Here is a 14,556-nt window from a genome sequence, read left to right on the forward strand (position 1 = left end):
TGGATGATGAGGTCTGGTTTCTCATGAGAGTGTTTCACTCTTGCAGATGTTCTGTTGGGCGCTGATACACAGATCACTTCTCTCCATTTTATTTCCGAAGTCTCTGTCTACCATAGTTAAAGGGATAAAGATCAGCTGAGATTGTATACCAACGGTCTCTCTCTTGATCTCATTAATCACAGTTTGTCTGCACACACATGGATCACAAAGACTCCTCTATGAAATGAATATTCATAGCTGATTACACGATGCCGCTGAGAGACAAATCAAGCTGCGGGTGCTGAGGAAAAGGGGAAAATGCAATTATAAGACAGTGAAGGTGGAAGAGAAGAGAGCTGTGTCTTGGTGACCCATGGGCGATCTGTACAATGGCTTTGTGTGTGACTGAAAACTGATGTAACTAGGGATGGGGATCATACAAGAAATTTCATGATTTTGGTTCCTTAGTGATTATTAGCTACTAACTATTCAGTGTGTGAATTGGTTGATGAATTCAAGACTCATGAGTTCAAGACTAATTAAAAATAACTGCTTCTACACACTGTACATGTCAAAGCGTCTTCACTTTATAGCCCTTAATCCTGTAATTGTGGACAAATGTGGGCACAGAGGACTTTTTATTTATTATAAATATTATATCACTGACAGTGTCTTCGATAAAGTTTTGTCTATCCATTTATGGTGTTTTCTTTTATTTTGGGGGTATTTTTGAATTTATTTACTTCAAAAAGTACCATATTTTCTATGTAAATTATGCTTATTTTTCTGTTTTATTTTATTAACTGCATTAAAATATAATTCCAATAAGTTCTTAGAGCTAAAACCTAAAGATGAAGTGACTTTGCCGTCACCTGGTGTCTTATTTTGGCTTATTTTAGTATGCTCTAAATTACAGTTTTTCCCATTCGTTTCTATGGGTGCCCATTTTTGACCCAAATACAAGATTAAGGAGGTTTTTTTCACCCACTTAACATTGTAAAATTGAGTTTAAAAAAAAAATTGTGCATGTTTAGGAGGCAAACTTAGGAAAAGTAGCCAAGTCTTGTAGCGCTCAGATCAAGGGAAGTATTTTTTAAAAATAAATCAAAACTATTTTGCCCACATTTGTCCAGAATACAGTTTTAGGGTTAAGAACTGTTTACTGAAAGATTGATTGAGGAACCCAAAATCGCTGCAAACAACCTTTTGGGACCTTTATTTTTAAGAGCGATGCACAGACTTTCCCATTATCAAATCATTAAATCATCTTAAAATGATCCAGTGCATTGATGCAAATACTTGATTCCCAACCGTAGATGTGCATCCTTGAGTTTAGAGTAAAATAGTGATTTATGCAAGATGAGATATCTTAATTGGGGTGTTTCTCTCTCTTAATCTCTTAATCTGTCCTTCATTTTCTTTTGTTCTCTCTATCGGTTTCTAAATTTCTCTTCTTCTATCCTCTTGCGCTTTTTCTTTTGACCTTTTTGGTATCCTTTCTTTCCGCCTGGACCTCTATTTCTCTCTCAGGATGTGGAAAAGACACAGACAGAAATCATGCGCCATCACACGAGTATCAGCGAGCTCAAGCGAAGCTTCATGGAGTCGGTGCCCGAGCCGCGGCCCAGCGAGTGGGATAAGCGTCTGTCCACACACTCGCCCTTCCGCACGGCCAGCTTCAACGGCCAGCTGCAGCCCGACGTGAGTACTGGGGTTAAAGGTTATACACTTCATTGTTGGTTTTAGAGTCTTTGCTTGAAGATAAGATTGAAAAAGCCTGTGCTTGAAGATAGATTTGATTGGCATCCGTGGTAGTTTTATTGCATTTTCAGACTTGGTTGGGAAATTAATGTCCAAAATGCTTTTTCCACCTTCACATGCATTGTCTGCTATGACATTTTTGGGAGTCAGGTTACCAGCGAGCCAAACAATTGTGTTGAGTTAATGCAATGAGCACTTTTGAGGAAGAAAATGTTTTTCCAAACTTTGCCAGTTTAGTGACATCAGATCTTAGCGATTTACTTAGTGGGCACTGGTGAGTAAACTAGCCATCCATGATGAGCAGAATTGTATATTCAGCTTTCTGTTCTTCGGTGTTGCCTATTTTTGTGGACTACATTACCATTGTTTGCATTCTCTCAATATTCTTCATCTATTCTATCTTATCTACTTATTTTTTATATTCCCACTTAATGGCAAACTGCAGTTGGTCACCTTTATATTTCAGTCAGACTGTCCTCTTCCTGTGCAAAGTAAACCAGACTTTATGCCACTAGTCAAAATGATGCACTGAATAATGTGCTACATAAAGCAGAACACTTTGTTTTTATTGTGAGTATCCACAAAAAATAAAAAACACTTAACAGGATCTAATGATGCACAACACATATATATGTAAGATCAAAATCAATAGAGTAATTTGAGTCTCTTTTGCACTGATGTCCAAACGGGAAATAGTCCAAAAGCAAACATTAAACATCTCTATGTTTGCAGAAAAGTATAGAAGGATACAGTATCATGGATGAATAATTGATTTTAAACAGCGTGTGTCGTGCTTTATGGCATTTATCTTTGTTTATTAACTTGAGTGATTTGTTTTCGCCATTAAATACAAAGACTGCATACAGTATAAGCACAAAGAAGCACAGTACAAGCCCACATTTTTCCTGTGTTAATGTCCGTGTTTATAATGCATTTGGGGTAGAATTCTTGGTAACGCTTCCTTTTACAGTCCAGCATGTAAATACTATGTACTTATTTTAGTAACTACAATTACTGGGTAATAACTAGTACTAACCCTGAACCTACCCCTGTTCCATGTACTTACCTTATCCTAGCCAGTACTTTCTAGGTAAGTACTAGAGCCAGACCGATATATCGGCAGACCGATATTAGGCATTTTCCAAACTATCGGTATCGGCAGTTATAATGGCCGATAAATGAATATTTCAAAAATAAAATAAAAAACGGACAAAACACGCTTGAACCATGTCACGAGTGTTGGAGTTGTATAATTTGTCCACCAGAGGGCGCTCTACACCGTTCCTGTTGGCAACACTCGTTGAGTTGGGCACGAGACATACATCACTTGAATAACAATTAAAAGATCATCCCCTTCAGTTCTCTAAACTCAAATAAGCAGGACAAAATTTGTGACTATCATGTCCAGTTTTGCTGCTGTTAAATAAGCCGAGAGTGAAGCGGAATTAGCTAGTAATAATTACGTTACGTTGTTACAGTGTAGTTGACGGACTGTCCTTTTAACTTTTGACAATGTGACTGAAGTATTTCTTTAATAGCGCGTGACAGTTACAGCAATGAGCAATCATCTCTCCATGGCCTGTTTATATTGAAAATATAGCTAAATTGCTAAACCATTACTAAATTATGGCTCATCCTAGACAAGCTAACCACAAAGCTAGCTAATGCCACTATCATCAGTCTGTTCTGTTGTGACAATTTTCTTTTTAAAATGCATTTTCGTATTATTTTAGTTAAAACTCATAAATAACTTCAAATAACTAATGTTAGGGAAATATGTTAATGTTTTGTTGCACTTTTCTGAAATAAAAATAAAAAATATCGGCCGATATATCGTATTTTAAATATCGGCCTTCAAAATCCTTTATCGGTCGGGCTCTAGTAAGTACACAGTAAGTACTGTACTGTAAAAGGAAGCGTTACCGATTTCTTCTTGTAGTTTCACTATTTTCTCAACTTCGACTGTTATATTTAGTGTTTCAACAACCTGACGCAAAAGCTTGTGCTTTCTGTTTTCTCGCATGATGTTGCATTTGAAGGAATTTATCCCAAAGTCATCAGGTACATCAGTGAGTGAGCCGATTTGTGTGACGGATAGAGTACCCGGTGACTGTGGTTAAGTAATCGCCGTTGTAAGGTTAATTATGGTGGTTGCAGTTAGACCTGTGCAAACTGAGGCTTTCAATGCTACATAAGGCCACATATGTTGGTCAGTGACACCTGAATAAGCATTTTATTTATAAACTCTCAGTGTGTGTGTGTGTGTGTGTGGGCATGTGTGCACAGGTGAAGATGCCTCCTCTCCTACCCATTGACTGTGTAGCGGGAGGTATATCAGAGGTAAACGTACTCTCATGACCGATGTTTCTTTATGTAGATAAAGAACAACACAAGCAGACGCATAAATGGCCGCTGGATGCTATCTATGGTCATGACCCAGTCAGAGTTGGAGAACTCCTCTCTGTCTCTCTGAATCTGCTGACTGCCCGCAGCTTTTATAGACCCCCCTGACCACGCCCTCTGCCGAAGCCACGCCCCTTATACCATGCTGCTGCTATCTGAATGGCTACTGATGGCTTTCCTCTGCTTTGATCTGCCAATCGCATGGCTGGATTACACTGCATAAATAAGCTGCATGAGTCTGTTAGTTCACTGGCAACCAAAGTAGGTATAAAAGGAAATAGGAAGAGCAAAAAATAAGAAACTGATGCCTCATCCTCTTCATTTCCATTGTCTTTCCCCCCTTTTTTCCTCTTGTTGTCCTTCCCATTGTAAACTTTCCTCCATCTCTCCTCGCAAAGTCTTGTCCTGGATCACAATCCTGTCCGCCTCCACTTTCATCCATAGCTCCATCTCCACCTCGATCCTCCTCCTCTCCAAAATCAGGAGTGTTTAGAAGCGACCAGAAGGGGGCACCTCTGCGCCCCTCGTCTGCTGAGGCGTATTACATCATGTACCAGTCTCAGACCTGAACACAATACACTGCCACGTGACACAATCCTCCACAATTTCTCTCAAATTCTCTTCTACTTAAGTTGTTATTAAATTCATTTTAATAAAACTATTCTAAACTTTTTCTAAAGCACTTGTCTAATATTGATCATCTCTGTGTTTAAGTGTTAGCACTAGAGATGGGAATTGTATTGTATGTAACTGATTTCTTAATCATTCAATATAGGATTCCTTTAAAAATTGTATGGAATCATTCCCCCTTCAATATATATTAAACAAAAATATGAAACGCTTTATTAGGGTTTATTACTAATAAAACACAGCCACGTCTCGGTTAATTTCAAGATTTAGACCGAAGAATTGACTTGTACTTTCATTGAGTAAGTCACTGAATTGTTCTGCGATGCATTTCCCAAAAATATCGTTAGCCAACTATGGCCGCGCATTTCCGTCGTTACGAACATAGTTCAATGATTTAGCATTTCCTAAAAAAGTTGTTTCAACAAACTAGAGCCAGGCCGATATTATCGGCCGATATTAGGCATTTTCCAAACTATCGGTATCGGCAGTTATAATGGCCGATAAATGAATATTTCAAAAATAAAATAAAAACGGACGAAAACACGCTTGAACCATGTCATGAGTGTTGGAGCTGTATAGTTTGTCCACCAGAGGGCGCTCTACACCGTCCCTGTTGGCAACACTCGTTGAGTTGATCACGAGACATACATCTGTTCTGTTGTGACAATAAAAGAAACAAGTTTCTTTTTAAAATGCATTATCATATTATTTTAGTTAAAACTCATAAATAACTACAAATAACTAATGTTAGGGAAATCTGTTAATGTTTTGTTGCGCGTTTCTGAAAAAAATATATATATATCGGCCGATATATCGGATTTTAAAACCAAAAAATATTTTTATCGGTATCGGCCTTCAAAATCATTTATCGGTCGGGCTCTACAACAAACATTTACAAATCTGTGGTCAGAAGCATAGTTTCTTGTTAGTATGACATGTAGGCTTCAATAGATCATGCTCTTGAGTGAAAAAAGCGAGCTAATTCAGTGCAATGAATATATACAAATTTTGGTAACGCTTCCTTTTACACTACAGTACTTACAGTGTACTTACCTAGAAAGTACTGGCTAATTTAAGGTAAGTACATGGAACAGGGATAGGTTTAGGGTTAGTACTAGTTATTACCCAGTAATTGTAGTTACTAAAATAAGTACAAAGTATTTACATGGGTAACTGGACTGTAAAACGAAGCGTTACCCAAATTTCATTCTATTTCATTTAGTTTGTCAAGTGTGCTCTAGTATCACGTGTTTTATCTTGTTCGATTCAGATCACAAACTCTCAACTAAACTGTTTCTTTGGCTGTAGTACTGCAGATTCAGTGGCACACAAAACACTGTTTAGTATTTAAAAGTATTAGTTAATTAACTGTCAACAGAAATAAACATTCATTAAAAATGGAACCGGTTCTGAATAAGAACCAGTTCTTGATTCCCAACCTTAGTTAGTAATGAATGCGGATCTTTGCGGAAATAGTAAACTCTGATCTAGCCAATGACAGAGTGTAGTTCTGTGACTGATCTGATCCTCTGAGGATCTCACTTTAGCGGTCGAACCCACCCAAACCCTGCATGTTTTTATGGTGTTTTCCTGTAAGTGATGGATATTTGCACTGCCAAAATATTGTCTGCTTCCAATCAGATTCCCACCATGCCACAAACACCATAAAAACCCTCAAGGCCTTTGCTTCAATCCATCTGGCCTGCTTAAAACGCTCCGGTCAGATGGCGAGCCTGGACCCATCAAACCTACCCAAAAATCAGTATTACCTCCATCAGTCTCTCCCCATGTCTCTCCCCATTCTGTTCATTGTTGTGTGTCTCTCTTGGTGTCCTGTTGCCCTGCGCAGAGATGGAAGTGTGCAGCGGGCACGAGGTGGAAGCAACAGCAGGTAAGGGCCATGCCAGGAGGGCTGCCACTACTGCAGCATATGGAGGAGGATGATGAAGATGATGATGATGACCATAATGAAGAAAAAGACATTGAGGCTCGGGGACATGCCGTCCACGTCTCCATAGCCGTGTCAGCAGTGGAAGAGAGCCGTGCCGGCCTGTACCCAGAGGCACTGCATCGCCCTCCAGTCTCCTTCGTGTTGAGCAGCCTTCTGGTCTTGACACTGATGCTGTGCTGGCTTGTCTTCATTTGAGAGAAAGTAGAAGAAATGAAATAGATATCAGGGAGGCAGCAGAGCCGAGCTTTTCTGGATTATGAGACGATAAGGAGGGCAAGAGGACAAGCTCCTTCCTCTTGGATTCTTAATGATTTCTCCACTTCATCATGGATGCTGATTGACAGCTTATAATTTTAAACTATTTATGTACTGTGACACAAGAGCACTATGTTTTCTTAATATGGTGTAAATATTCACTTAATATTTTTCTGGCTTTTCAGATTAGCTTAAGTTAGTTTTGAACTCACTGCTTAAAATAACCATTCAATTTCAGTCAAATTATTTTTAATTATTTTTTTGTTAATTTGCAAGGTGAGTATGAATTGTACGGAGGCGTATTGCATTCACTTGAAGTAAAAAAAAATCTACTCTGTTTTTCTAAATTAACGAGTTAATTTTTCATGAAAACAAAAATTTGCTCTGTTTTTCTGAATTAATGAGTTAATTTTTCGTGAGAAAAAAGTTTTTGCTCTGTTTTTCTGAATTAATGAGTTAATTTTTCGTGAGAAAAAAAGTTTTTGCTCTGTTTTCAGAAACACAGAGCAAAAAAAAAAATTCCATGAAAAAATTAACTCGTTAATTCCGAAAAACAGAGCAAAAAAATCCATGAAAAATTAACTCATTAATTCAGAAAAACAGAGCAAAAAAAAATTCCATGAAAAATTAACTCGTTAATTCAGAAAAACAGAGCAAAAAAAAATTCCATGAAAAATTAACTCGTTAATTCAGATAAACAGAGCAAAAACTTTTTTTCTCGTGAAAAATTAACTCATTAATTCAGAAAAACAGAGCAATTTTTTTCTCATGAAAAATTAACTCATTAATTCAGAAAAAGAGAGCAAAAAAAAATTCCATGAAAAAATTAACTTGTTAATTCAGAAAAACAGAGCAAAATATTTTTTTTCTCATGAAAAATTAACTAATTAATTCAGAAAAACAGAGCAAAAAAAATAAAAAAATCCATGAAAAATTAACTCGTTAATTCAGAAAAACAGAGCAAAAAAAAATCCATGAAAAATTAACTCGTTAATTCAGATAAATAGAGCAAAAACTTTTTTTCTCATGAAAAATTAACTCATTAATTCAGAAAAACAGAGCAATTTTTTTTTCTCATGAAAAATTAACTCGTTAATTCAGAAAAACAGAGTAGATTTTTTTCTTCAAGTGAATGCAATACGCCTCCGTAGAATTGAAACGAGACTGTTCTTATTCTTATTTTTTTTCTTAATTTCTGCAATTAATCATCTTAAAACATTTACCAAACTTTGTTTTGAAGATAATCTCAGTGTTTTAAAATGTCCCATTGACCTTCCTAAACTATCGTTTGAAAATGTTGTTTTCCAGTTAAAGTTTAACTGATAGTGTTGATGTCATCATAGTATTTGCATATTACGTTGTGAACGGTCGTTTTTATGCATTTATTTGCACAATGATTTTGTTTGGTCTTACAATTATGCACAACAGAATCCTAAAAGCTAAACTTTTCCAGCATTTTCTTTTACTGCCTCGCAAACACGGCTAATTTCTTCAGTGAATGCAGATTGTTTTATTGTTGTCGTTGCTCTTTTTGAAGTAGTTTTCTTTACCGTGTGACACGCTTTGCTTCTCTTTGCAGATATAAATCTCTTCTCCATTGCCAGCCAATGCATAATGAAGAGACAATTTCAAAACTAGTCTACTTCTTTGTGAATTTATGTTTCATCAGCCCTTAGTAGTAGTGTGTCAGGGCTTTAATTACACACACCTTGAATATTATAATGTATGCATTAAAAAAAAAAAATCAGAACTAGTGTCATGCTAGCTTTAATATTTAAGTTGCCGATTTTTTTTTTTCATTTAAATATTAAATATTTATTTCCAAAAACAAACAAACCTTTGCACTTCCATAGACTTTAGTCAGAGTAAAGTATATTTAATTTGACATTTCAGATTACTGGTTCCAGTAACGTGTCTAGATAGCATAACACTGTGATAACAGCCTGAAAATTATATTCAGCACATATTTGGTGTGTTGACCTGATTTGCATAATTTATTTTGTGTGTCAGGTGTAAATAAATGGCAGTGGCAATAGGTACAAATTATTTTCATTCAGTTTGATTTTCTTAGGCCTTGTTTTATTTAGTTATATATTTCATATCCTCATTTTCAGTTGCTTCAAATTACATGACGTCTGCTTTGATTAAGGTCCATTCCATGATAAAGATAATCCATGCTAAAATAAAAAAAATAACTTTTCTATTTTTTTATTTATTTATTTATTTATTTATTTAATTTCAGATTGAGAACATTCTTTGGGGCTCTTGTGAGCCCCTAAATTTGTTCACAGTGTTCATTTCCCGTCTTTATCTGCCGTTATTGGATGAAACCAGCATTTGACTTACAATGTGCCAAAAGTTTCTAAATCAAAAGCTTTTTTGGCAGAGTGCCTATAGATAAAATATTTAATAAGCAAAACTTTCTAAACCATAATTTGTGATGGTTTAGAAATACATAATCTGCATATCTGAGCTGAGAATTGTGGGTAATAGGGAGTGGTGGGCTGCTAGATGGCTTCATTCAGGTTCTCTCAGTCAATAGTTCTGGATTAAGCACTCCTTACCCTTTAATAGAGGAGTGTTTGGGAAACTATCTGATAGATTTCCTTTCTGTGCAGCATAATTTCATTCCCACTGAGAAAATTGCCATCGTCAAATTAGGTTAATATACTTATTTTATACCATCTTTTTGTGGCTAAACATCCAAAAGGTGCTGCAAATTGTGTTCCTGAAGTACTTAACTGCTAAATCAAGTGCCTAAACGGTCAAATTCATGAAAAAACCTGTTCATATTTTGAAACAGATTCATTCGGTTCAACACAAGCTCTCTGATTATTTAGGTTACTGGCTTGTTACAATGATTGGTTACGTTGCTCAACCTTTAAAAAAAAAAAACGTCCCGGGAGTAGACTTAAATGGAATATTGAAATTGTATTTATATTCGATACTTTAATTTTATTAGAATTCGAAAGGATATTGTAATTATAGTCGATATATTGGATTACTTGGGCAGCACCAATCGTAACGTATTTCTCTGTAGTAGAGCCCGACCGATAAAGCATTTTGAAGGCCGATACAAATATTTTTGTTTTTTACAAATTGAATTTAAAATTTCGATGTTCCGATATATCGGCCGATATTTTTTTTTTTTATTAAATATTGTTGGATTTCACACACGTGTAAAAGAAAAGCTAACTTTTCTGCACAAGATACGTTTGATACTTTTTCTCTCTGTCTAAATGTTCACTCCTCGCAAGTATAACTTACATTTTACAATGCAGGGACTGTAGCTAGAGATATGCGAGTTATAAATACAGTAATCATTACTTTATTTAGGCAGAAAAAGTTCATTGTGGTTTCCAAGCTCATTAATGTTAACGCTAGAGGTCTTCCACTGTGATAAGCCATAAGCCAGTCTATGATGAGCCATAATTTAGCAATAGATAACATCATATACTGCAAATTGTAAAACATACATTTTCAATATAACAGGCCTAGGAGAGATGATTAAAGCGTGTTTCGTCCGTTTTTATTTTATTTTTTAAATATTCATTTATCGGCCATTATAACTGCCGATACCGATATTATAGAAAATGCCTAATATCGGCCGGCCGATATATCGGTCTGGCTCTACTCTGTAGTATTAGCTCAGTTTGGTGGCAATTTTACTTCCATTTAAGAAATACAATCAGTGTCATATTGAAAGTTTATCACTCTACTTAAGATTGGAAAGGTTGATAAGGTAACTATGAAATATGTATGACTAAATTTTCTAGTGTTCAACAATTCAAAGTTGCATTTTTGTCTCGTCTACTAGCTTTTTCTATATAGTCAAGTCAGCAGCACAGAATATCGATCTTACAGTATGACGAGTTGACGAACGGTTCCAGATGGTGTTCGGTAATGGAGGTGAAGTTAATGTAGTGAGAAAAGCAATTCTCTACTCACTCTCTACTGTGTCTTGACCCCTTTCACAGTCTCCCGTGGTGAAGACAAAAACGATTACCATTTCTGATGTCACCAACTCCCTTCGCAGTGAAATCACCACCAAGGACATCCCGATAGTCCACACCGAGACCAAGACCATCACCTATGAGTCTGCACAGGTGAGGGGACGCCATTTTGAATCAGATTGCTGTGTTATTGTCATCATTTTTGTTTGTAAAACCAAATTATTAAATTAATTCATGTATAATAGTCATGGTCATAATAGCTATAGGCAAATATATATATATATATATATATATTGTTATAATAAAAACTACTTTTTTTTGTTTTACACATCATTTCTATATAACAATACATTTCTGATTATTTTAGCTGGAAGCATTTGTCTTATATGAAGAAAGAAGATGTTTTCTTATATGCTTTTGAAACTTTGCATTCGCTCGCAATACTTGGGTTTACTCTCGTAACACTTTTGCATTCTCGCGCAAAACATATTTTCTTTTTTCAAATCAACTTTATAATAATTTATTTAGTTGAGATAACTTATTATTTTGAGTTTCTGATGGTTAAATTAATCTCCTTCATTGTATTAACTCACTTTTTCCAGTTCAATCAACTTAAAATTTTAAGGCAACCCAGGTTACTTACTTTTTTAAGTTAAACAACAATATTTTTTTTGCAGTGTAGCACACCCAAAGTTTCTCGAGGAAATCCAAAACTTTTGCTACAGAACACAAAAGTTTTGCAAGTTTCCATTGAAATATAATTTTCCCTCCCATCTCATCTATTTCCCATCCCCATGTCCCCAACGGGGCTCCATAGTTTTAGGGAATAGCTGTGTGAATAAACAATAAAAGAGGAGTATTCTTATCTTTCACATGTGTGTTTGTTTGCTAACAGCCTAACGCACTGTCAGAGAAGGAGTCCGGGATGCTGTTGAGTGCTCAGACCATCACCTCAGAGACAGTGAGCACCACCACCACAACCCAGATCACCAAGGTACCCGTTTTCACATCAAACGATGCCTAAACTTGCAATTTACTAGAAAGTTCTGCATCATCTGCCGCTTAAACCTCAGGTGTTCTTCGTTTCGGAGTCACACTTGTTATCTTCCCGGTCAAAAGTGACCGGAGGCCTAAAAATTAAATTTCCTCCATCCCAGTAAAACCAATGCAATTTATTTTTGTTCTATAATATTTATTCTTTGTAATTTAGTATTTTGAGACAATTTGATTGAATTTATTAATATTTATGCAATATTTATGGTCTATTTTGCCATTAAAAAATATATATATTTTTCTATATATATATATATATATTATTTTTTTTCAAAAAATTATTAATGCAGTATTTTAGTTTAATATAGACTCTAGGCCTTCAGAAAAAAATATATTTTTTGAAGAAAATTAGCAGCATCTGGTTACAGTATAGAGAAAAGGTGTAGAATCATGGTGTAACCACTAGATGGCATGTACAGCTCTCTATGGAGAAGCATGTGAATTCCCCAGCTGTTTATGAACACATTTTTTTTTTTTTTTGGTGGATTTGAATATATAGTTGAAACAATCTCAAAAGCGATTTTTTTATTAAAAAAATTTAATAATTTAAATAAAAAAATTGTGAATTTTTGTGTTTTTGTCAATTTCCCATTCATTTCCTATGGGGGTCATTTTTGACCACAAGTGTGACTATTTTTTTTTTTACAACCACTTAGCACGCTCAGATCATGACCTCAATTTTTTTGTGCGTGTTTACATACATAATGCCATAAAAGTCACCAAGTTTCGTAACATTCCGATGAAGCTGTGATTTTTAAAAATTCAAAACATACTTTTTGTAATCAAAATGTATTGGTGTGTATAAAAGTGTGTTTGTATGTGTGTGGGTGGGTGTGTCTGTTTTGCACTCTAGATGTTGTAGAGTGTCACCCCTTTCCTGCGGTCTACTTTTTTATAGAATTGTGGCCGATTTGTAGATTGCACGTACAAAAATTCAGAGAATTTATTTATTTTTTGTCAATTTCCCATTCGTTTCCTATGTGGGTCATTTTTGACCAAAGTTTTACAATTTTTTAAGACCACTTAGCATGCTCGGATCATGACCTCAATTTTTTTTATATTCACATACATAATGCCATAAAAGTCACCAAGTTTCATAACATTCCGATGAAGCTGTGATTTTTAAAAATTCAAAATTCGAAAATTTTTCGGTCAGAAATGACCGAAGAGCACCTGAGGGTTAAAAAACGAATCGCAGTGAAATGATCTCATTTAAACACAACATAAAACTCATTTAAATTAATAAAATGACAAGATTGCAAGAAAATCCAAGTTACAAGTGATTTGCATATGCTGCATAGTACCAGGTTAGGTCATTGTTCAAATGGCTGCACACATGAGATAAAGCCATTGTTAATTACAATTTCTATCACCATTTCACAGTAGCTTTCCATCTTGCAAGTTAGTGAAAAACAGCCGTAGTGCACAGATGCAGATATATTCTCTTCACTGTGTTTCTGGCTCTCTCATTCTCTCGTTCTCTTCCCTTTCTCTGCTCAGACGGTGAAAGGCGGGATCTCAGAGACCCGTATTGAGAAGAGAATCGTGATCACTGGAGACACTGAGATTGACCATGATAAGGTGAAATCGACATGCAGTTCAAATTAAAAACCATGTCGGGTGCAAAATATTTTAAAAGACATTCTCGTTCTAGAGAGCTTTTTCATCGGACGCAAATTTGTAGACGTCCCTAAGAAGGAGATGATGTCATCAATATTTTTTCCTGAAAAAAATCATAAAATCATGCATCTATCAGTTTTGATGGTTCTGATAAGCTCAATGCTAACATGCATCACAAAAATGCTCAATTCCTCCATGTTTTAGCCTTGCAGTTTGGTTTAATGACTGCTCTCTCTGGTCAGCAGGCTCTTGCTCAGGCTATAAAGGAAGCAAAGGAGCAGCACCCTGACATGTCCGTCACTAAAGTGGTGGTTCATCAGGAAACAGAGATCACCCCCGAGTAACTCCTGTTGGACACATAGGTTAGTAATTAGAAGCAACCTTAGTCGAATGATTACAGCAATAATATTATATGCATTTAATTTACTTTTGTAAATTAAATGCATATCAGTTTTTATTCAGGTCTGATTTAGAGAGCTGGAAGTTAAAGGAGGAAAACCTAAAAAGATTACGTATGATTTAACAGCACGGGCTGTTATACTGGTAGCATTCAGGATTTTAAATTCCAGTTCAGCTCCAGAATTTCATTTCAGGCAGCATGATGCAGAATTTGATTAGATTATATTAATATTAGAATTTATGGAATATTAGATGGTACATAATATTAATTAGATGACATTCAGTTATTTATGCAACCTATAGACATTTAATGCATTATTTATTTTATGGACTATGATGACAATGAAAACAATGTTGTTTTAGTATTATTTCTGTTCAAGCTTTTATTTTATTATTATTCTTTTTTTTTTTTCCATTTAAATTTTACTTTACATTTTAGTCATTCGTGTGCTATGGTCATTTTTATCAGGATATTTTTTTACATTTATATTTTTATTTATATTATATTTTTATTTTATATTTATATATTTTTTATATTTATTTATTTAGCTT

The 14,556-nt window shown here is 35.2% G+C and overlaps 1 protein-coding gene across 19 annotated transcripts in view; it reads left to right on the top strand.

The window, feature by feature from the left end:
- Nucleotides 1-14,556, top strand: part of epb41a (erythrocyte membrane protein band 4.1a) — a 60,377-nt gene that overhangs the window by 42,662 nt on the left and 3,159 nt on the right. For 8 of the 19 annotated variants that reach the window (XM_089122590.1, XM_089122597.1, XM_089122598.1 and 5 more), the window contains 6 exons: nucleotides 1,510-1,680; nucleotides 4,027-4,080; nucleotides 10,957-11,085; nucleotides 11,828-11,926; nucleotides 13,486-13,566; nucleotides 13,848-13,967. In XM_089122590.1, the coding sequence (XP_088978716.1) occupies nucleotides 1,510-1,680; nucleotides 4,027-4,080; nucleotides 10,957-11,085; nucleotides 11,828-11,926; nucleotides 13,486-13,566; nucleotides 13,848-13,949 (636 nt within the window). In that variant the 3' untranslated portion in view covers nucleotides 13,950-13,967. Of the gene's footprint in view, nucleotides 1-1,509; nucleotides 1,681-4,026; nucleotides 4,081-4,541; nucleotides 4,817-6,622; nucleotides 7,300-10,956; nucleotides 11,086-11,827; nucleotides 11,927-13,485; nucleotides 13,567-13,847; nucleotides 13,968-14,556 lie in introns of those variants that run through there. The other 11 variants (XM_089122592.1, XM_089122593.1, XM_039680461.2 and 8 more) reach the window with 7 other exon arrangements.

Source organism: Pimephales promelas, chromosome 18, assembly GCF_988280905.1.
Source record: "Pimephales promelas chromosome 18, fPimPro1.hap1.1, whole genome shotgun sequence".
Classification (NCBI taxonomy): Eukaryota; Metazoa; Chordata; class Actinopteri; order Cypriniformes; family Leuciscidae; genus Pimephales; species Pimephales promelas.